The following is an 18,334-nucleotide window of genomic DNA, read 5'->3' on the forward strand; positions in this document are numbered from 1 at the left end:
TGGCGTGTGTGGGAGTGTTCAGGCCAATCTGAATTCCCCAGAGAAGCCTCCACAGCTCAGGCGGCAGAGCGGGGAATCAAACCCGGTTCCTCCAGATTAGAGCACACCTGCTCTTAACCACTACGCCACTGCTGCTCCCTGCATGCTTTCTTGTTTAAGTGCGGTAACATATGATGATGTGTAGAATGATGACATGCCATCAAAGAACTCAGCATTTTCTGCTTTATAAAGTTCAACTTGATACCCACACATGTTGTAAGTCACACTGCGACTCCCCAAGTTCCCCGTACCCGGAAGATTTGTTGATGTTTTTAATTTCACTCTTCAATTCTCCCAACCTTTTAAATGACTCAAATTTAGATATCAATGCTAAGGCAGCATAGGGGGAAACCGTTCACAGCACCCTCTGTAGCGCTGGATATCTTTTTACTTGTGCAGAAAGTGTGGCATTTATGTTTTTAAGTTTTACAAACAGGACATGAACGGGACCAAAATGTGCAGTCTTAGATGCCAAGTTCTGAGTTTTATGTTAAGCCTAAGCTAAGAAAGTAGATATTACGTATTTCTCTTTCCTATTTGTTCACCCAAATAATCTTCTCCACAACTTCAACACATTGTGTATTGCTACTGTTTGCTTGCCAAAAAGTCACTGTTACTCACCATAGGCGAGCAGCCAAGACTGGTTTCATTCTACCCTTCGAGCATTAGTAAGAAGGCTAGTAAAACCTGTGAACTCATTACCTTTGGAGACTGGAATTAATCCGTCATTTCCTGAACCTTCTTTGTTCGAAAACACATTGCTTGGCTCCTAGAGCAGTGGTGGCGAACCTTTGGCACTCCAGATGTTATGGACTACAATTCCCATCAGCCCCTGCCAGCATGGCCAATTGTAGTCCATAACATCTGGAGTGCCAAAGGTTCGCCACCATGGTCCTAGAGCTTACCTGGTTCTGTCCCCAAGGCACTAGGGATTACGCATTCTGCACTTCATGCGACAACCATCTGAGTTCGAGCTGGCGCTTTGGACCTAAGGTGCTCTGCACAACCACTGGGATTAATGCAAATCACTGGGATTAATGTGGTTTTGTACCAGCTTCGCCCCATGTAGCGGTCAAATTTCCTACTCCAGTTGGGAACTGCTACTTTTTCAGGGAACCATGCTCGAGCTCAGCTCGATTCCAGTAAAAGTCTTGCGGAATCTCTGGTGCCAGGAGTCCCCTATTCAGCCAATCACAGCTGAGTGTTTCGGGCATCGCGTTAGCTGGAGAACCACCAGGGCTAAAAAAATCGCCAGCCTAATCCCCCCTTTCTTTCTTTGGCGCTCGCTGCGATGGCTGGTCGCGACAAACGGCGCACTGAATTTCCGCTGTACGCAATGTAAGCGCTGACCAATCAAAAAACGCCACCTTCGTCCCTCCATTCCTGTGGCAGTTTTTTTAATAACGTGGTGTGGGGATAGACGAACATGGCCGTAGAACAGTAGCCAATCGGGAAAATGGAGCGGCAAAGAAGGCACACAGGGATGATTCCGCCCTCCGAGCTGGGATCAAGCTTGGTTGCAGTGAGGGAACAACAATGGCTTCGACCTAGGTTAGTACCCTTCTCAGGGAACTGGGTCGAACCTATTTTACTCGTGTGCAGAATCGCCCTAGGATCCAAGCGGAGCTTTCCAAGACAAAGACAGTCCAGGAAATGGCGGATGAATTCACAAATCTCCTGTCATCTTTCCCTGAGAAAGAGTACAGCTCACAACACCCCTTCCACCTAGATAGACTTCAGCATCCGATAAACAACCCCAGATTAAAAATTTTCTGCCAGCTCCGCCCCCCAACAAAGTCAGTTCACAAAATAATTAAAGACCATACAATTTCAGACAGGTTTGCCCAATTCCAGAGCTCACCTGCTAAAGCAAAGTCTTTTACAGGTAGCAGAGGTTGAACACTTTTGTTTCCAATCCAATGCTACATTACTTGTTTAGGTGCGCCTCGGTCGCCGAGACTCAAGGTGAATGAAATGGACCTCGGCAACTCAATTTGCACATTCACGCCAGTCCTATTCAGGCATATCCTGCAATTCTATAGGCAGGTGGTAACAGACATTGCCCTGGGAAACCAGGACAGTATATCATTTCTATGTCTGATACCTAGGGGACCGAGCTTTGAATCTCCATGCTACCATGGTGAACCAGACAAGCCTCCGCCACTCAGGTGGATGAGTGGGGAATCAAACCCAGTTCTCTAGATTAGAATCCACTTGCTTTTAACCACTACACCATACTGGCTCTCAGGATACCTTGAATGCTCTCAGTCTTGCCTATCATACAGGATTGTGGAGAAGATAAAATGGAGGACAGGAAAATGACATAAATCGCTTTGAATCAACGATGAGAGCAAAACACGTAACAAATAAATTAAAATTTGTTTGTGCCCTCCCGGTAACAAAGTGGCATTTTCTGCTAACTCTAAAATTCAAAACCTTTTGACATTAATAAAGAAGATACATAAAGTGTCTGATTTAGTTCGTGAAGGAGAAATTATACCATTACAAAATCTAATAGAATTGGGAGGGAGAGAGAATTGGCTGGCGATAAGAGGCTTATGGGAAAAATTAAGGAAATTTAGAATAAAAGGTGATTGCATAATAACTCAATGGCTAAAACTCCATGAAATATTAAAAGGGAAAATTATAGGATCAGTATATAAGTATATGGTAGAGGATAAAGAATTTATGATAAGAACTTTAAACCAAAAATGGGAGAAAGATAATATTTTAGATGAAGAAAAAAATAGAAAGAATTATGGCTAGTATGAAGAAGTTAAAGATTGAAAAATATGTGGAACTAGAAAGAAAGATTTTACTTAAATGGTACAGAACCCCAATACAACTAGCCTATATGATTAAAGGATTAAGCCCAAAATGTTGGCATTGTGGAGAAAAAGGAGCATATTATACTCATATGTGGATAGAATGTAAAATGGTGAAAAAGTTTTGGGAAAATATTTTGAAATATGTAGAACAGTTCCTCGTAGTGCAAAAATTGATATAAAACAATGATTTATTAATTGCGGGGATAATAGATGATATAAGAGCCAATAGAAGCTTGGAACCAATGTATAAAATAATGATTAGAGCAGTTCACACGCTGTGTTGGCGCTGGGCTGGAAAGACAACAAAAAATGGACAGTTTCAAAATGGATGGAATACATATGGGAACAAATACAGTTAGAGATCTTTGAGAGACTGACAAAAAATAAACTATGGGAAGAAAAGATGGAAGATATTATGAAACTATGGACAGTGTATGAAAAATGGATGGAAGAAGCCGGATTTAACAAAGAACTATGGAATAAGAGAATAAGAAGAATGAATCTCCTGCTGCTTGCATAAAATAATTAATAGAAATGGGGGGGAGGGGGGAGAAAATGGAAAAATGTATAGATGAAATGAAGATATTGATGGTAACAAATGTATGAATATTCTATACAATAAAAATTATTTTTAAAAAAGACATTAATAAAGAAGCATTTTTTAAAGCAGGGTGAAAATTCAAAAATTCCATTGGCTGTCAGGACATCTCTAGGAACTGGGCAGTTCGGGGAAAGTGTGGTTGATGTCCCCAAATATTTGGGGGATAGCACATTTTAAGCTTTTTACTAGGGATGCCTCAGTCAGACAAAATAAAGGTCCAGAGAAGAGGTTCGTTCACAGGAGGAAAAACAATCAACAGTTGGGGAGGGCTATGATGGACAGCAATGGAAATCAGCTGGCAAGCTACAAGTAAGCCTCTCTCTGCATCTATTTGGACGGGAATTAGGACACAAACAGAGAAGGCAAAATAGGGAGAACGGGAGCGGGTGGTGTGAACAGCACAAGATAACCCCGCTAGTAGGCAACACGGAACAAGTCCAGAACAATCTCTGGGAAGCAAACATCAACAGACGCTGCCGAGATGCTTCCCAGAGCTGGGAGGCTGAAACTGAAAAGCTACCCGGGTCCAGCTGACCCCAATTTCCACTGACACACAAGCATACGTGACCTTTGCCAATGACCCAATACCAGGCAATTCGACTGCCAGCCTGGTTGACCCTCATAATACTAGAACCAAGGGGCATACGTTGAAAATGCTGGGGGGAAGAATTAGGACTAATAAAAGGAAACACTTCTTCACGCAACGTGTGATTGTTGTTTGGAATATGCTGCCACAGGAGGTGGTGATGGCCACTAACCTGGATAGCTTTAAAAGGGGCTTGGACAGATTTATGGAGGAGAAGTCGATTTATGGCTACCAATCTTGATCCTCCTTGATCTGAAGTTGCAAAGGCCTTAGCAGACTAGGTGCTCAGGAGCAGCAGCAGCAGCAGGCCATTGCTTTCACATCCTGCCTGTGAGCTCCAAAAGTGGGCCACTGCGAGTAGCAGAGAGCTGGTCTAGATGGACTCTGGTCTGATCCAGCAGGGCTCTTTCTTATGTTCTTATGACTGGCATTCATACTGCTGTAGCCAAGACAGAATCTCCGGCGGCAGCTGCTAGCAACCAGTATGGTTCAAGCATCAGATGAGGGACTTGAAAACCTGGGTTCAAACCTTTACCTGACAATCGAAGGTCCCCAGGTGACTTTGGGCTTTGCTTAAGCAACTGAGCTAGTCTGCTTGGGGTGGTCAGCACAGAAACGAGGAGGTAAGCAGCCCTGACCTCATTGGAAGGACAAAATAAAAAAGAAAGGAAAAAACAGAAAAGAAAGAAAAGGAAAAAGGAGGATTTTACTAAGCAATATAGAACCTTATGTATCTGATGGTTGCACCAAGAACTGTATAAGAACTGGGCAAAAATGGGGAGATAAGAAATAACAACAAAAGAGGGCTGGATTCTGAAAGTTACAAAATATTCAGATTGGTGAAGTTGGTGACACGAAGAGACAGTAGTTTGAACATCCTTGTAGAAAATTGGAAACCTTTTATGCAATATCTCTTGAAAACCTGTTCAAATAGAGCAGTAGTGGAAGGGTTTGAAATCTAAAGAAAACAGCAGATTATAATCATTAGAATACACTTCAGCAATAACAACTGAATTAATGTTTTAATTATATGTGCATGAACCTATAGCTAACTTTTAATCAAAGGTGAGATCGCTGGGAGTCAATATAAGATGTGCAGCGCTGGTGCATTTTCTGTGTGCTTGTATGTTTCGTTTTGTTTGTTGTGCATGTGAGAAGACAAAAATGGTAATTTTAAAAAAGAACAAAGCAAGCTATCTAAGTAAGAGCTGCAGCTCAGAGGAGAGAGAACTCAGCTTGGAGAATCTCACCCTCGTGGTGTAGGGGCTAGAATGCTGCAGTAGGTGTTAGGAGACCTCAGCATCCCTTCGCCCGTAGAAGCAAGTTGGGTGACTTTGGGCCAGTCCCACCCCCAGCTGCACCTACTCCGCAGGGCTGTAGAGAGGATAAAAGACGACAGGAGAACAATCCAAGCCATTTCAAGGCCCTACCAGGGAGAATGGTGGAGTAAGAAAGTAGCATATCAGGGATTTAATAAAGCAAAAGGTCTTCTCCTCTTATGACTGCTCACATGTGGTTTCTAAGCATCCAAAACTGCCCAGACAAGATGCTGAATTAAGATTTGCCATCATCCGATACGGGGCTTCAGTAATGGGTGTAGGTCCCAGATAATCCTTCCAAACGAGTGGTGTGGCAGAAAGTGCGCTCAAGTCACAGGTAACTTAAAGGGACTGTGATGGAATAGCACTGTAAAACTAGCAAAGTCACACATGACTGTGAAAAGCATCTTTGCCTTTTGATCTCCTGGAGGGAGAGGGACAGGAAGCCATGCTGAAAAGGTGCCAGGATAGGGAAACCCTCAAAGAGGCCCCAAATTACCTCCTGGGTCTGGAACAGAGTTTTTCCTGAGAAGGGAAACAAAAGGTTTTAGGGGATTCCATCTCGAGACGCGGGCTGAGAAGCATCTCTGGGCCAAGGGTTCCCCGGAATGGGGACAAAAGGACCAAAAGGAATGTAACCAGCTGAGCAATCTCTTAACTGCATTTTATGTTTTTATTTCTTTGTTTTGAACTTTTACAATAAATCTTTCTGATAAATCAGCTGGTCTGGAGCCATTAGGAGGAGGTGGGGATAAGAGGGTTCTCCCAAGCTTGGTAATCTCAGCCTCTCGAAAGTCAGCCATAGGGACCAAGTGTAAGGCTGTCGGAAGAAAGCAGAAACAAAAGAACAGAGGTGGGTTTGCCACTGCCTCGCTTCTGAATGGCTGGCTCTCAGGGCTAAACAGGCGTGTACACGGGTTGATGCGCCTCAGCTTCTCCAGCATTCAGACAGCAGACACACTGAGTAAGGCGTCAACATGGCGTGTTAACAGGACCCTACCCAAGCGGAACCATATGAACACACGTGAAGCTGCCTTGATGAGTCAGGCAGGCGTGCGACTTCATGGGGACGGGTGAGTCAGATGAACCCAGGCCCAATGTCAGGGGGTGCACAAACTGAGCCACCCTGGGTTGGCACGGGGGAGGCACCTAAAGGCAGAGTTGGCCTGCTGCCACAGAGCCTGTGCGAGCCACCTCGCTTCAAGGGGCCCCCTGAGGGACGGACTTGAGATCGGAGCACCTCACAGCGGCAGGTTGGCTCCTGGCCGCCTGGCCAAGTTGTGACTCTGCTCCCACACCTCCTACTAGGGTCTGGGAGGGCAGGAAGAAGAGGAAGAGTTTGATTTTATAGCCCCCTTTTCTCTCCTGCAGGAGAGACTCAAAGGGGCTGACAATTGCCTTGCCCTTCCCCTCACAACAAGCCCACCTCTGTGAGGTGGGTGGGGCCGAGAGAGCTCCTCGAGAGCTGCAGACTTTGCACTCCCAAGGTCACCTAGCTGGCGCTGCGGGAGGGCACAGGCTAATCCTGACTTCCCCAGAGAAGCCTCCACAGCTCAGGGCGGCAGAGCTGGGAACTCGTCCCGGGTTCCTCCAGATTAGAATACGCGGTACCTAGCCTCTTAACCCTACGCCACTGCTGCCTGGAGGAAGCCTGCAGGAGACAGCCTGCAGGGAGGTGGGGGTGGCTTGGACAGGCACCACACCCCAGCCCGCCAGGGGTGTGTGCCCAGAGCAGGTGGTGTCCCCGGGCGCCATTTCCCCAGTACACCTCTGGAGTCAGACCACTAAGGTCAGCATTATCTACTCAGGGCTGGCAGTTGCTCCCCAGGGACTCAGGCGGAGGCCTTCCACATCACTGGCTGCCCGGTCCTTTTAACTGCAGATGCCGGAATTGTAAACCTGGCACCGTTTAGAATGCAAGCATAGAGGGCTCTTCCACTCAGCTACCCTCCCCCTTCTCTCCCCAGCAAGGCAAATCGTCCACGTGGGGTAATCTGTGGCAGGCAAGGTGCCTCTGCATGAGAAACACCCAACAACAGGGGGGCATCCCTTGCCTGCCCTGGCCAGGAGGGCGCTCAGCTTGCACGTCCACACGGTCTTGCCCATGCCAAGGCCAGCGCCAAGCACGCAGCAGCCCCCTTCAACCCAGCTCCAGCAGAAGCAGCAGGCGAGGAGTGAGCCCCCTCCCCAGCCGACTGGCGCAAGACCCCCTCCCAGCCTTCCATCCCTTCGTCTTCGGTTTTCCAGGCCGCTGGGGCAGAGCAGGGGGGAGAGAGGGAGGGAAAGAGCTCGGCCGCCCCAGCCGCCTCCCCACCAGCCTGCCTGCGCCGCCCACCCAGCCGCACACCCTCACACTGGGCTGCGCCAGCATTTTTTAGCCTTATATGGAATGGCCGGCACGCTGCTGCTGCTCCTCTATCCCAATAGGATCCTCCTTCCTGGGGGAGGGGAGAGAACATCCCTCCACATGCGAGGCCTGGCCCCTCCCTTCGCCCCCCCCCCCCCATCTCCTGCCTTCCTGAGAAAGTCAACCCCGTCAGCCCAGCCTTCCCACTGAGAGAAGGAACCAGGCAAGGAAAGTTTGAAAGAAGGGAAAAGGCCCTTCCCTCCACCCAACCCATTCGCTGCTTCCTCACTGCTTCCTCACTGGCTATCTACTGCGCTCCCTCGCCCCAGTGACTTATCCCCTTTGCCTGCAGAAATGTTTGGGGCGGGTGGGGGGGGGGGCCTGCACTTCTCAGCGCCCGCTGCCAGCCAGTCTCGGGCTGAGTCAGCGTCTGTGGCCCAGTGACTCACGGCCTCGGCGATCAGCCCTGGATTCCAATCACCCACCAGTTTGGTCTCCTGTAAATTCCTTCTAACCTTCTGTGCAAACTTGCTGCTAGAATTGCAGAACGGGGTGGGGGTGGGGGGGCGGACGGACAACAGTTTAGAGCCTGTTCCAAGCCCCCCCCCCCTTTTACCAGCTCGATTGGTGCCTGGTAGCACCCAACGCCCAACCAGATTTTTCCAGGCAATGAGCTCTCAAGAATTAGAGAATCTCCCTTCTTCGGGAGATGCCAGCAGGAATGCAGATCTTTGTGCCTTTACCCCAGACCTGGGCATTATAATGTGCCTGTGGGCCCACATCTCGACCAGCGGGATGACTCCCAGATGGCTCTCTGCCTTTGCCGAGTTGAGGTGTCCTTGAAAGCCCAGCAGAAGCCCGGCTGCCTTGGCCGCTTCTGCGGGCTTTCTGCCGCTTCCTGCCTTGCTGGCCCGGCCCTCCACAATATTTTCTGTTTCTTATGCAGCCCCATGGAAAAAATAATTGCCCACCCCTGCTTTACCCCCAAGTCTGAAGGGGGAAAGATGTTGCAAAGAATGGAGCCAGGAGCCAGAGTCACCAGCTGGATTGGAGCAGAGGAGAAGATGTCAAGGTGCCTTGGACCTCTGCACCCTGGCTCTTTCTCTGCAACTCCCCATCCGCTGACCGGGGAAATAAGGACTGCAGGATCTCCATTCCCGCTTGTATCTGATGAAGGGAGGCCTGGCCCTCAAAGCTCTGAAAATCTGGTTGGTCTCTGGAGATGCTACTTGAATCGAGCTGCTCCGACATGAACCACATCTACTTTGAGCCCAAAGACCAACATCCCCCCCCCTTTTACCACTACCCTGCTGGAATTGGTGCACGGAGGAGTAACACTACATTCACACAGGAGTAAAAGACATTCACACGAGGCCAGCTGAGTGCATTTTTCTGGAGGGGGGGGGGGTTAAGAAGCCCTGAAACAGCAAATTCACACAATAACGGTGTGGGTTTCACCTGCCACTGCCAGCCACCGGCAAGGTCTTTACGTCAGCACAGCCTCGGCGACCACAGGGGCTAACCCTGGCACCCACTTCCGCCTTTCAGAACAGCCTGCAAAGCACCCAATGCTCAGCCTCCCTGAGGCTCCATCTTCTCAGCCCGACCCGCACGTGCAGCTCACAAACTCCAGACGCTGGATGGTGTGTGATAGATGCCTAAGGCTCTAGGCAGGGAAGCAACTGCCACGCTTACGGCTGCAAGCAAAGGGCAAATGCAGGTTGCCAGCCGGGTAAAGGTGCCTTGGGTCCGCAAGGCTACTCATTTGAGCAGGTCTGATTCAAGCCAGGACAGGTGGAACGCCGGCCGGGGTTTTCGAGCCTCCGGGGTGGATGCGGTCTATATGCAAAGGGGAAGTGGGGCAAGAGAGAAAACTGCAGAGCAAGCGAGGATGTGGAGAGCCTTGGGCCCCGATTCCTGAGACCAGGGAAGCACCCGGCTGCCTTCATAAGAACATAAGAACAAGCCAGCTGGATCAGACCAGAGTCCCATCTATTCCAGCTTTTCTGCTATACTTAGTGGCTCCACCAGGTGCCTTTGGGAGCTCACATGCAGGAGGTGAAAGCAATGGCCTTCTGCGGCTGTTGCTCCCGAGCACCTGGTCTGTTAAGGCATTTGCAATCTCAGATCAAAGAGGATCAAGATTGGGAGCCATAAATCGACTTCTCCATAAATCTGTCTAAGCCTTCAGTGTGTGGCAAACTTCCTTGCTAGGAAGAGAAGCACTCAGAGGGAAGAGGGCATCTGTTACTGCCTCAAGAGCAGCAGCCGGCTGTATTTCATTCAGCCGTTGATGCTATGCTGTGATCAAACGTTAGTGCACCCCCCCCCCCCCACGACCCCCAGATGCCCTGCCCTTTCCCCACACCAGCCAAGGTGGTACACCAAGACATCTATCCACTGTGCTCTTCTGGATCCAGATGATCCATCTCCCTTGCCTTATACCAGTGGTGGCGAACCTATGGCACGGGTGCCAGAGGTGGCACTCAGAGCCCTCTCTGTGGGCACGTGCAAACAGAGTGCCCCCCCCCCATACACATCTAGGGCTCGGCCTGGGCCACTGGGCTCTGAATACAAGCATTAAACCTAAGACCTAACTTTGGGGAAGCAGTGTAGGTAATCCTGTTAAGCACTGTTAAACCCCACTGGATTTTCGGTGGCAAAGAAGAAAAGTCAGGATCCTTTACCTGGGGAGCAAGCTCGGCTCCCCAGCAGCTTGGTGGGCTACTTCTGAGTAAACCCTCCTAGGGTCGTGATTCACCCATTGGAAGAGTTGCACAGTTGCTTCAAAGCAAAGCCACCGACTACCACCAAATTTACTCCTGAGTAATGCATGCCTTTGAGCCAACCCTTTTTTTCTAAGCTAAAACCTCAGTATTCAAGTTAATCTGCTTGCTGGGCACTGCATGAGCAAGTGGCTCAGGGCACCTCGGGTCTCAAAAAAAAGGTTCACCACCACGGCCTTATACCAATACTTTCTTATGATCAATTCTTTTCTCTTTTTTTGCCCCCAGCATATCTATGGCACCATCAAGGGTTGCCATCTTCCAGCTGTGGCCTAGAGATATCCCAGAATCACAACTTCTTTGTGGCTGACAGAGCTCAATCCACTCTGAAGAAAATGGTTTGCTTTTGGAGGGGCTGAAGGGCTGCCACTCTGCTCTGGCCTCCTCCCTCCCCCCAGGACCCACCCCCCCAAATCTCCAGGAACCTCCCCAACACCTGAAGTTTCAAAACCTGAGCTGGGTGTGAGTGGTTACGAGCAGGTGCAATCTAATCTGGAGAACTAGCAGGGTCGATTCCCTGCTCTACCACCTGAGCTGTGGAGGCTCATCTGGGGAACCAGATTAGCCTTGTGCTGACTCACCACACTACCAGCTGGGTGACCCTGGGCAAGTCACAGTTCTTCAGGACTTTCTCAGCCCCACCCCACCTCTGCTACACAGGGTGTTTGTTGTGTGGAGAGAAGAGATTGCTTAACAAGCCTCTTTGAGTCTCCTGCAGGAGCAGCAGTGGCTAGAGGTTGGTGAGCTTCCGCAGACCAACTTTGGAGGAACCGGGTTTGATTCCCAGCTCTGTCACTTGAGAACTGTGGATGGCTATCTGGGGAATTCAGATTAGCCTCAGTACACTCCACACACTGCGCCAAAGGGTGACCTTGGGCTAGTCACAGCTTCGGGAGCTCTCTCATCCAGCCCCCACCCACCTCACAGGGTGTTGGTTTTGAGGGCAGGCAGTGCAAGAGGATTGTCAGCCTTTGAGGTCTCCCTGCAGGAGAGAAAGGGGGATATAAATCCAAACTCCTCCTCCTTTTCCTTGTAGGAGAGAAAGTGAGGGTATAGATCCAACCTCTTCTTTATCTTCAATTCACAAAAACCGAGAAAGCCTGCTCCCCTTGGCCAAGAAAAGTCTCTGTCACATCCATTATGTCATCCCCAGCTGTGGCAGGAAACATCTCCCAATTCCTGCATATGGTAATTATAAGGAAGCTGACTTGATGCATACGGATCTACACACGTGGGGCATCATGGTCAATATTGCCTGCTCAGGCTGGCAGCTGCTCTCCTGGATCTCAAGGAGAGGTTATTCGCACCGCCTACCAGCAACCGCAGCGTGGTGTAGTGGTTACAAGCAGGAGCCTTTTTAACTGGAGATGCCAGGGACTGAACCCGGGACCTTCTGTCTGCCAAAGAGTGGGTCTGTCGTTAGCCACAGGCCTTTCCCTAAGGCAGGGAGTGCTCCATCCATGCACACACATGACACTGAACCGGACCCTCGGTCCATCGTCAGAACGGTCTACTCTGGCTGGCTGCAGGGTCTCTCTCAGGTAGGTAGGTGCCATTCAGGTCACCTGCCGCCTCGTCCTGGTCACTAGATGGTCAAGAACTGACCCTGGTTTTCCCAAGTCACATGTCGCCTGGTCCTGTTTTAACTGAAGCCCTTGGGGATCGAGCCTGGCGCTTTCCGCATGCCCCACGGGTGCTCTACCTCCGAGCCAGATGAGCAGAGACAGTGTGCCTTCGTCTTCCTGCCCCTAAACACCCCACCAGAGGGATTGCTCAGTCTCTCTCGACTGGCTCCCAAGACTAACACCGCCCACTGGATCTCTGCAGGCCCCAAGAGGGTCAGCTCGTCCAGGCGCAGCCGGTTCCTCTCTGCAAATTGCAGCTGTCCTCTGGCAGAGCTCAGCACTGGCCTCCCGCAAAAGGAGACACATTTGAAAACGGCCACCTGCTCCTCGGGCACCATCGGCCAAAGCCGGGAAGCGAAGCACTTGGGCATGAACCTCCAGGCACACACAGAGAAGAACACTGTAAGGACCCGGCCTCCGCTTGTGGGCATCAGTGGCACGTTGGCTACCAAAGGAAGGAGCCGGTCTGCTCATCCACCTGGAGAGCTGAGGATCCCAAGGGCGGAAGGCGACCAGGCAGCTGCAGTCTTGCCCAGCCCCCTCCCTCCAGACTCTGGCCCCCAGCCCTGCAAGGCCGCATTCCTAAGCCAATGGCCAGAAGCGGCCTGACAAGATGGAGCAGCCAGCAAAGAGCCTCCCTGGGGGTGGGGTGGGGGGTCTGCTTCTGTGTGGACGGGGCCGGCCACTCCAGCCAGCCAGTTGCACATGCGTCGGTCCCAGAAGTTCGCTGCAATTTGTCCCCAAGCAGCAACAGCAGCAGGGGTTGGGGGGGGGGGGGGGGCAGGGAACTGGAGAATGCAGGGGGGTGGGGCAAGGTTGTCCCCGGCCACTGGGCCACAGAGAAGGGCGGCCCTGGCTTTAGGGCAGTGATGGCGAGCCTTTTTGAGACCAAGCGTTACTCGAGAGTAAGCTTGGTGGTTGTTGGTGGCTTTGCTTTGAAGCAACTGTGCAACTCTTCCAACGGGTGAATCACGACCCTAGGAGGGAGCATCCAGAAGCAAGCCCCATTGCCAGCAACTGAGCTTACTCCCAGGTAAGGATCGCGCTTTAGCTCTTTGCATGAAAATCAGGGGGGTTTAACAGCGCTTAACAGGGTGACCTACACTGCTTCCCCAAAACTAGGTCTCAGGTTTAATGCTAATAATCGAGCCCAGCGGCCCAGGCCAGCCTAGATTGGGGGGGGGGGCACTCTGGTTGAAGTGATGCCCTCACGCAGAGAGGGCTCTGAGTGCCACCTCTGGCACTCCGTGCCATAGGTTCGCCACCACTTTGCTTTGTTTGGGGGTAGCTCACAGGCTGGCTGCCCAACCGGGCGCCCGCCTCCCCTCGGACAAACGCACCGGAGTGGGCGCGGCCAGGCCAGGCCGGGCGGGGAGGGGCCGGCAGCCGCCCGACCGCGAACCGAGGAGGCCGCAGCGAGGGAGCGCTTCTGCCTGGCCCGGGCGGGGGCTTTTTTTTGTTGCAAACTCTCCAAACCCCCCCCAAACTGGAAACTGGAGCCGCTGCCTCTGCCAGCGAATGCGTGTCTGGCTCCCGGCCCGCGCCTCTCTCAGGAGGACCCAGCCACGGACCCCTCTCCCCCCACTGGCTCCACGAGACCCCCCCTCCAGGCTAGCAACATTCCCGAGGCAGGCCGCCGCCCCGCCCCGTCCAGCCGTGCGCACACCCCCGGGCGCGCTTTTACGCATTCCAGCGGCGGCCGCCGCCAAGCGCGCCTCCGTGCGCCCCCGTCTCGAGCCGAGCACCCAGGCCCGCCGACCCCCAAGAAACCCCTGCACTGCCGTAAACGCCCCCCCGCCCCATTCCCCGGCCCCCCTCCCTTGCTCCGGAGCGGAGCATCTCCCCACCAACTCCCAGCTCCAACTTGGGTAACATCTGGAGACTTTGGAGAGGGGGAGGAGGACCCCAACGTCGCCGAGCCCCCTCCAAGCAGCGGCATCTTTTTTTTTCCCCCCAGGAGCCTGAGCCCGGACCGGCCCTCCGAGCTCCTAGTTCCCCTTGGGCGGTCCACCGCCCGGAGGCTGGGCAACCTCGCGCCCCTGCTCACCGATGGACACGAGCTTGATGCTCTCGCGCTCCAGGAACTCGAGGCCGCTTTGAGACGTTCCTCATTGCATCTGGCGGAAGGTTGGGCCGCGCCAATTTGTACCCGCCCCATCTTCTTCTGGCTCAGCACCTCGAGCAGGGCGATGAGGCGCAGGCCGTCGCCCAGGTCGGTCTGCAGGTTGCCCACGCGCTTGTTGACGCACTTGAGGTGCTCGTTGCACCAGCGCGTGAACGTGTTCTGCTGGATCTTCTTCCACGGCGCGTCCTCGGCCAGGTCCTTCTCGGTGGCCGGCATCTCGGCCGTCCCGTCGCCTCCCTGCGTGCCGCCGCCGCCGCTCCCGCCTCCCGCTCCTGCGGCCTGATGGAGCCGCGCTTGGGAGGCGCTCATTATAACTGGCGGCGCTGCTGGTGGGTGGGAGCCCGGCTGGGTGGGCTGGGCCGACGGTTAAAGGCGCAGGAGCCTCGGGCTGCAGAGAGACAGAGGGAGGGAGGGAGCGGGAATGAGGCCCGGCCTTGCAGAGAGAGGGGGAGCCACCCCCCCCCCCGCCAGCTTCTAGTGCTGCGCTTGCCACTCTCCAGGTGGGGCCTGGAGGTCGCCTCCAAAACCTGGCCAGAACCAGTGAGTGGGGATTTACATAATCTTCCATATTCCACTATCTGTTGAATCATCCTTTTCGTTGATTATAAATGTTGATGGTTTTAATTTGTAATAAATACAGATCTGTCGTATAGCTTAATGCCGATCAGATTGTGTTGTAGAGTTTTCGGTATGGTTACGAAAGAGATGCCTGATAAAGCTTGGGATCTGTGGCTGGCATCTTCAGAGGAATAAAGATGCCAGCCACAGATGCAGGCGAAACGTCAGGAGAGAATGCTGCTAGAACACGGCCATACAACCCGGAAACCACACAGCACCCAAATACAGATCTGTTTTTGGTACTTTGCAGTTTGACCCAGTGGTGGGAGTCAAATAGTTTAACAACTGATTGTTTAGGAGCAGCAGTGGCGTAGGAGGTTAAGAGCTCGTGCATCTAATCTGGAGGCCATTGTGAGTGGTTTTGCGAGTGGTTTTGCGCTCCTAACGTTTCGCCCATACTTTTGGCCAGCAGCCTGTATCCTAAAACGAAACGCTAAGGCTGCCAGTGGTGGGATTCAGCAGGGTCGCACCACTTCTGTAGATCCGGGGGTTAAAATGGTGCTTGTAAACAAGAAGAAGAGGAAGATGCATGGCAGCTGTGAACTCAATGCGCGGCAGCTGTGAAAAAGGCAAACTCTATGCTGGGGATCATTAGGACAGGAATTGATAATAAAACTGCAAAGATTGCCTATTCTTATATAAAGCAGTGGTGCGACCAAAAAGACTGAGTCCTGTGTCCAGTTCTGCCACAAGATCTCAAAAAAGGATATCGGCGAGATAGAAAAAAAGCAGAGAAAGGCAATGAGGATGATTGAGGGACTGGAGCTACCTTCCTAAGGAGGGAGAGGCTTTGCAGCGCTTTGGGGCCCCTCTCCGACATGCAGAATAATTACATTCAATCCACTTTCACAATTGTTTGAAAGTGGATTTTGCTATTCCGCATTGTGCAAAATCTTAGCTTCCAAAGTGCATTGAAAGTGGATTGAAAGTGCATTATTCTGCATGCGCGGAGCGGCTTCTGGACTCTGCAGTTTGGAGGAGGAGATGTCTGAGGGGGGGATATGATCGTGTCTGCCAAAATTTTGCATTGGGGTAGAAATACTGCTGATGAGGAGAAATTTTTTCTCCTCACAATACTAGGAACTAGGGGCAAACCATTGAAAAATGCTAAAGTAAATTAGGACTAATAAAGTGGAACACTTCTTCACGAACGGTGATTGGTGTTAACATGCTGCCACAGGAGGTGGTGATGGCCACCACCCGGGATGGCTTTAAAAGGCTTCTGACAGATTTTATGGAGGAGAAGTCGATGTATGGCTACCAATCTTGATCCTCTTTGATCTGAGATTGCAAATGCCTTAACACACCAGGGTGCTCAGGAGCTACAGCCGCGAGAAGGCCATTGCTTTCAAGACCCTGCATGTGAGTCTTAAAGGCACTCAGGGCCACTGCGCAGTAGCAGAGAGCTGGACCGATGGACTTCTGGTCTGATCCAGCTGGCTTTGTTCTTATGTTCTTTATATGAGAGAAATCACTAAACTGCAAAGCACCCAAAACAGATCTGTATTTATTACAAATTAAAACCATCAACATTTATAATCAACGAAAAGGATGATTCAACAGATAGTGGAATATGGAAGATTATATCAATACGATATATATGAGATGGTCAGTGGGAAAGACACGAATCATAATCATGATGATAAATGAAATTACGTAAGGGTAGATGATACCATCAAGTTTGAATAGCACAGGTCATTTTTCATTTTTCTTAATTTTTCTTATTTTAAAAATGTTTATTTTTCTATTTTGTTTGTTTCTCTACGTATAATGATGTTGTGAATGAACAAGTATTATGTGATATGTTTTTAAACAATAAACTCTATTCTGTATAGCCCATGATAGCCTGCCTTAGGCACACCATATCACAATTGGGTACAATGAGGGTCCTATGACACTTTTTCACCCTTAAAAACAATCGCTTGGCGATCGCATGCAAGGAGGGGCCAGAACCAACGGGTTGCAGCTACATCAGAAGTTGTGGGTTTTCCGGGGCGGCTGGCTGCAGTCGGGGAGTTTTTGCTCCTGATGTCTCAGCTGCAGCTACGACTGGCATTTTCAGAGGCCACTGTGCCACGGAGAGGAACACCTCTTACCCTTACGTGACTCTGAGGTTGCCAGCCACAGATGTGGGTAAACGACGGGTTAAAATCGACGACTGCGCCCACTCCAGCCTGAAAACCCACAGCCAGTGACCGCGGGCCATGAAAGCCTTCGGACAAGACACTAAACTAAAATAATTTTGGGGTAAACTTTAGGAAGAGTTTCCTGAGAGTTAGAACAGTTCCTAAGTGGAACAGGCTTCCTTGGGAGCAGGTGGGCTCTCCTTCTTTGAAAGGGGGTTGAACTAGATGACCCTTGAGGTCCCATCCAGTTCTGTAGTCTTTCTAAATACAGTTTATTTTATTTATTTATTTTATTAGGGTTTTATACCGCCCCATCCCCGAAGGGCTCTGGGCGGTGTACAGCATATAAAATAACAGTATAAGACAATCAAACATTTAAAGCAGCAGTAAAGCTGTACCAAATTTCATGCAATACATCACGCATGGATATTATGTCCAATTTACCAGATTGTGGCCCCTCCCTAAAAGGGAGGCATGGTGAGTCCCAATAGATGGGTAAGAGACCCAGATGACAGCCACAAAAAAAGGATTCATTAGCGTCGGCTCCTCCAAAGGCCCCAAGGAACAATCCTCGGCCTTTGCAGGCCCCAGCGAACTCGCCAAGGTCCCGGTGAGGGCCTGACAGCTGGAGGGAAGAGCTGCTCCACCAGGCCGGGCCAGGGCTGTAGCTGCCCCATTCGCGGGAGGCTACAACCCCCATCGCTGAGCGGCCGGGACCACCTTGCAGATTTCACTTCATCAACCGGAGAGGCCGTGGCAGGACAAGGTAAGTGATGCGGTCTCGGCTGGCACGATGGTCCCAGGCCGCGTAAGGCCTTAAAGGTCAACACCAACACCTTGAAGGTGATCCAAACGGCACAGACTCTTGGGAAGAAATGGTTGCTTGGGAAAGTGGTCTCTTGGGTTGCCAGCTCTGGGTTGGGGAATTCCTGGAGATTTGAGAGGAGGGGTGGAGATTGATGAGAGCAGGAGTGGGGGGGGGAGGGGTCTGGGGGTGATGCCGAGCTACACGCCCAAAGCAGCCGCCTCCCGGTGGGAACGCCAGCCTGTGTTGCCTGGTACCGCTAGTTTACCAGGCCGGAACTGGGCAACCCTAACTACGGTTATGCTGCCGAGAACTCTTCCCAAACCCCACCTACCACTCCTACATTTCCAGAAATTCGTCAACCTGGAATTAGCAGCTTTCCTTCAAAGCGTCCCAGGCAGGCTGGGCAAGGTGACATCTACTCCCGAAATCTGGTCACCCATTCAAGAGCAATATCTTTTATTTCATTTGTTGAAATGTTTATCTCTTGCCTTTCCTGGTAATTCATTTTACAAGAGGAATTAAAACA

The 18,334-nt window shown here is 51.2% G+C and overlaps 1 protein-coding gene across 1 annotated transcript in view; it reads right to left on the reverse strand.

The window, feature by feature from the left end:
* Positions 1-18,334, reverse strand: part of LOC125428004 (filamin-A-like) — a 157,813-nt gene that overhangs the window by 120,172 nt on the left and 19,307 nt on the right. Inside the window, 2 exon segments of the mRNA XM_048487578.1 lie at positions 14,179-14,278; positions 14,281-14,644. Of these exon segments, the coding sequence (XP_048343535.1) occupies positions 14,179-14,278; positions 14,281-14,565 (385 nt within the window). The 5' untranslated portion in view covers positions 14,566-14,644.

This window comes from Sphaerodactylus townsendi, linkage group LG03, assembly GCF_021028975.2.
Source record: "Sphaerodactylus townsendi isolate TG3544 linkage group LG03, MPM_Stown_v2.3, whole genome shotgun sequence".
NCBI classification, from domain to species: domain Eukaryota; kingdom Metazoa; phylum Chordata; class Lepidosauria; order Squamata; family Sphaerodactylidae; genus Sphaerodactylus; species Sphaerodactylus townsendi.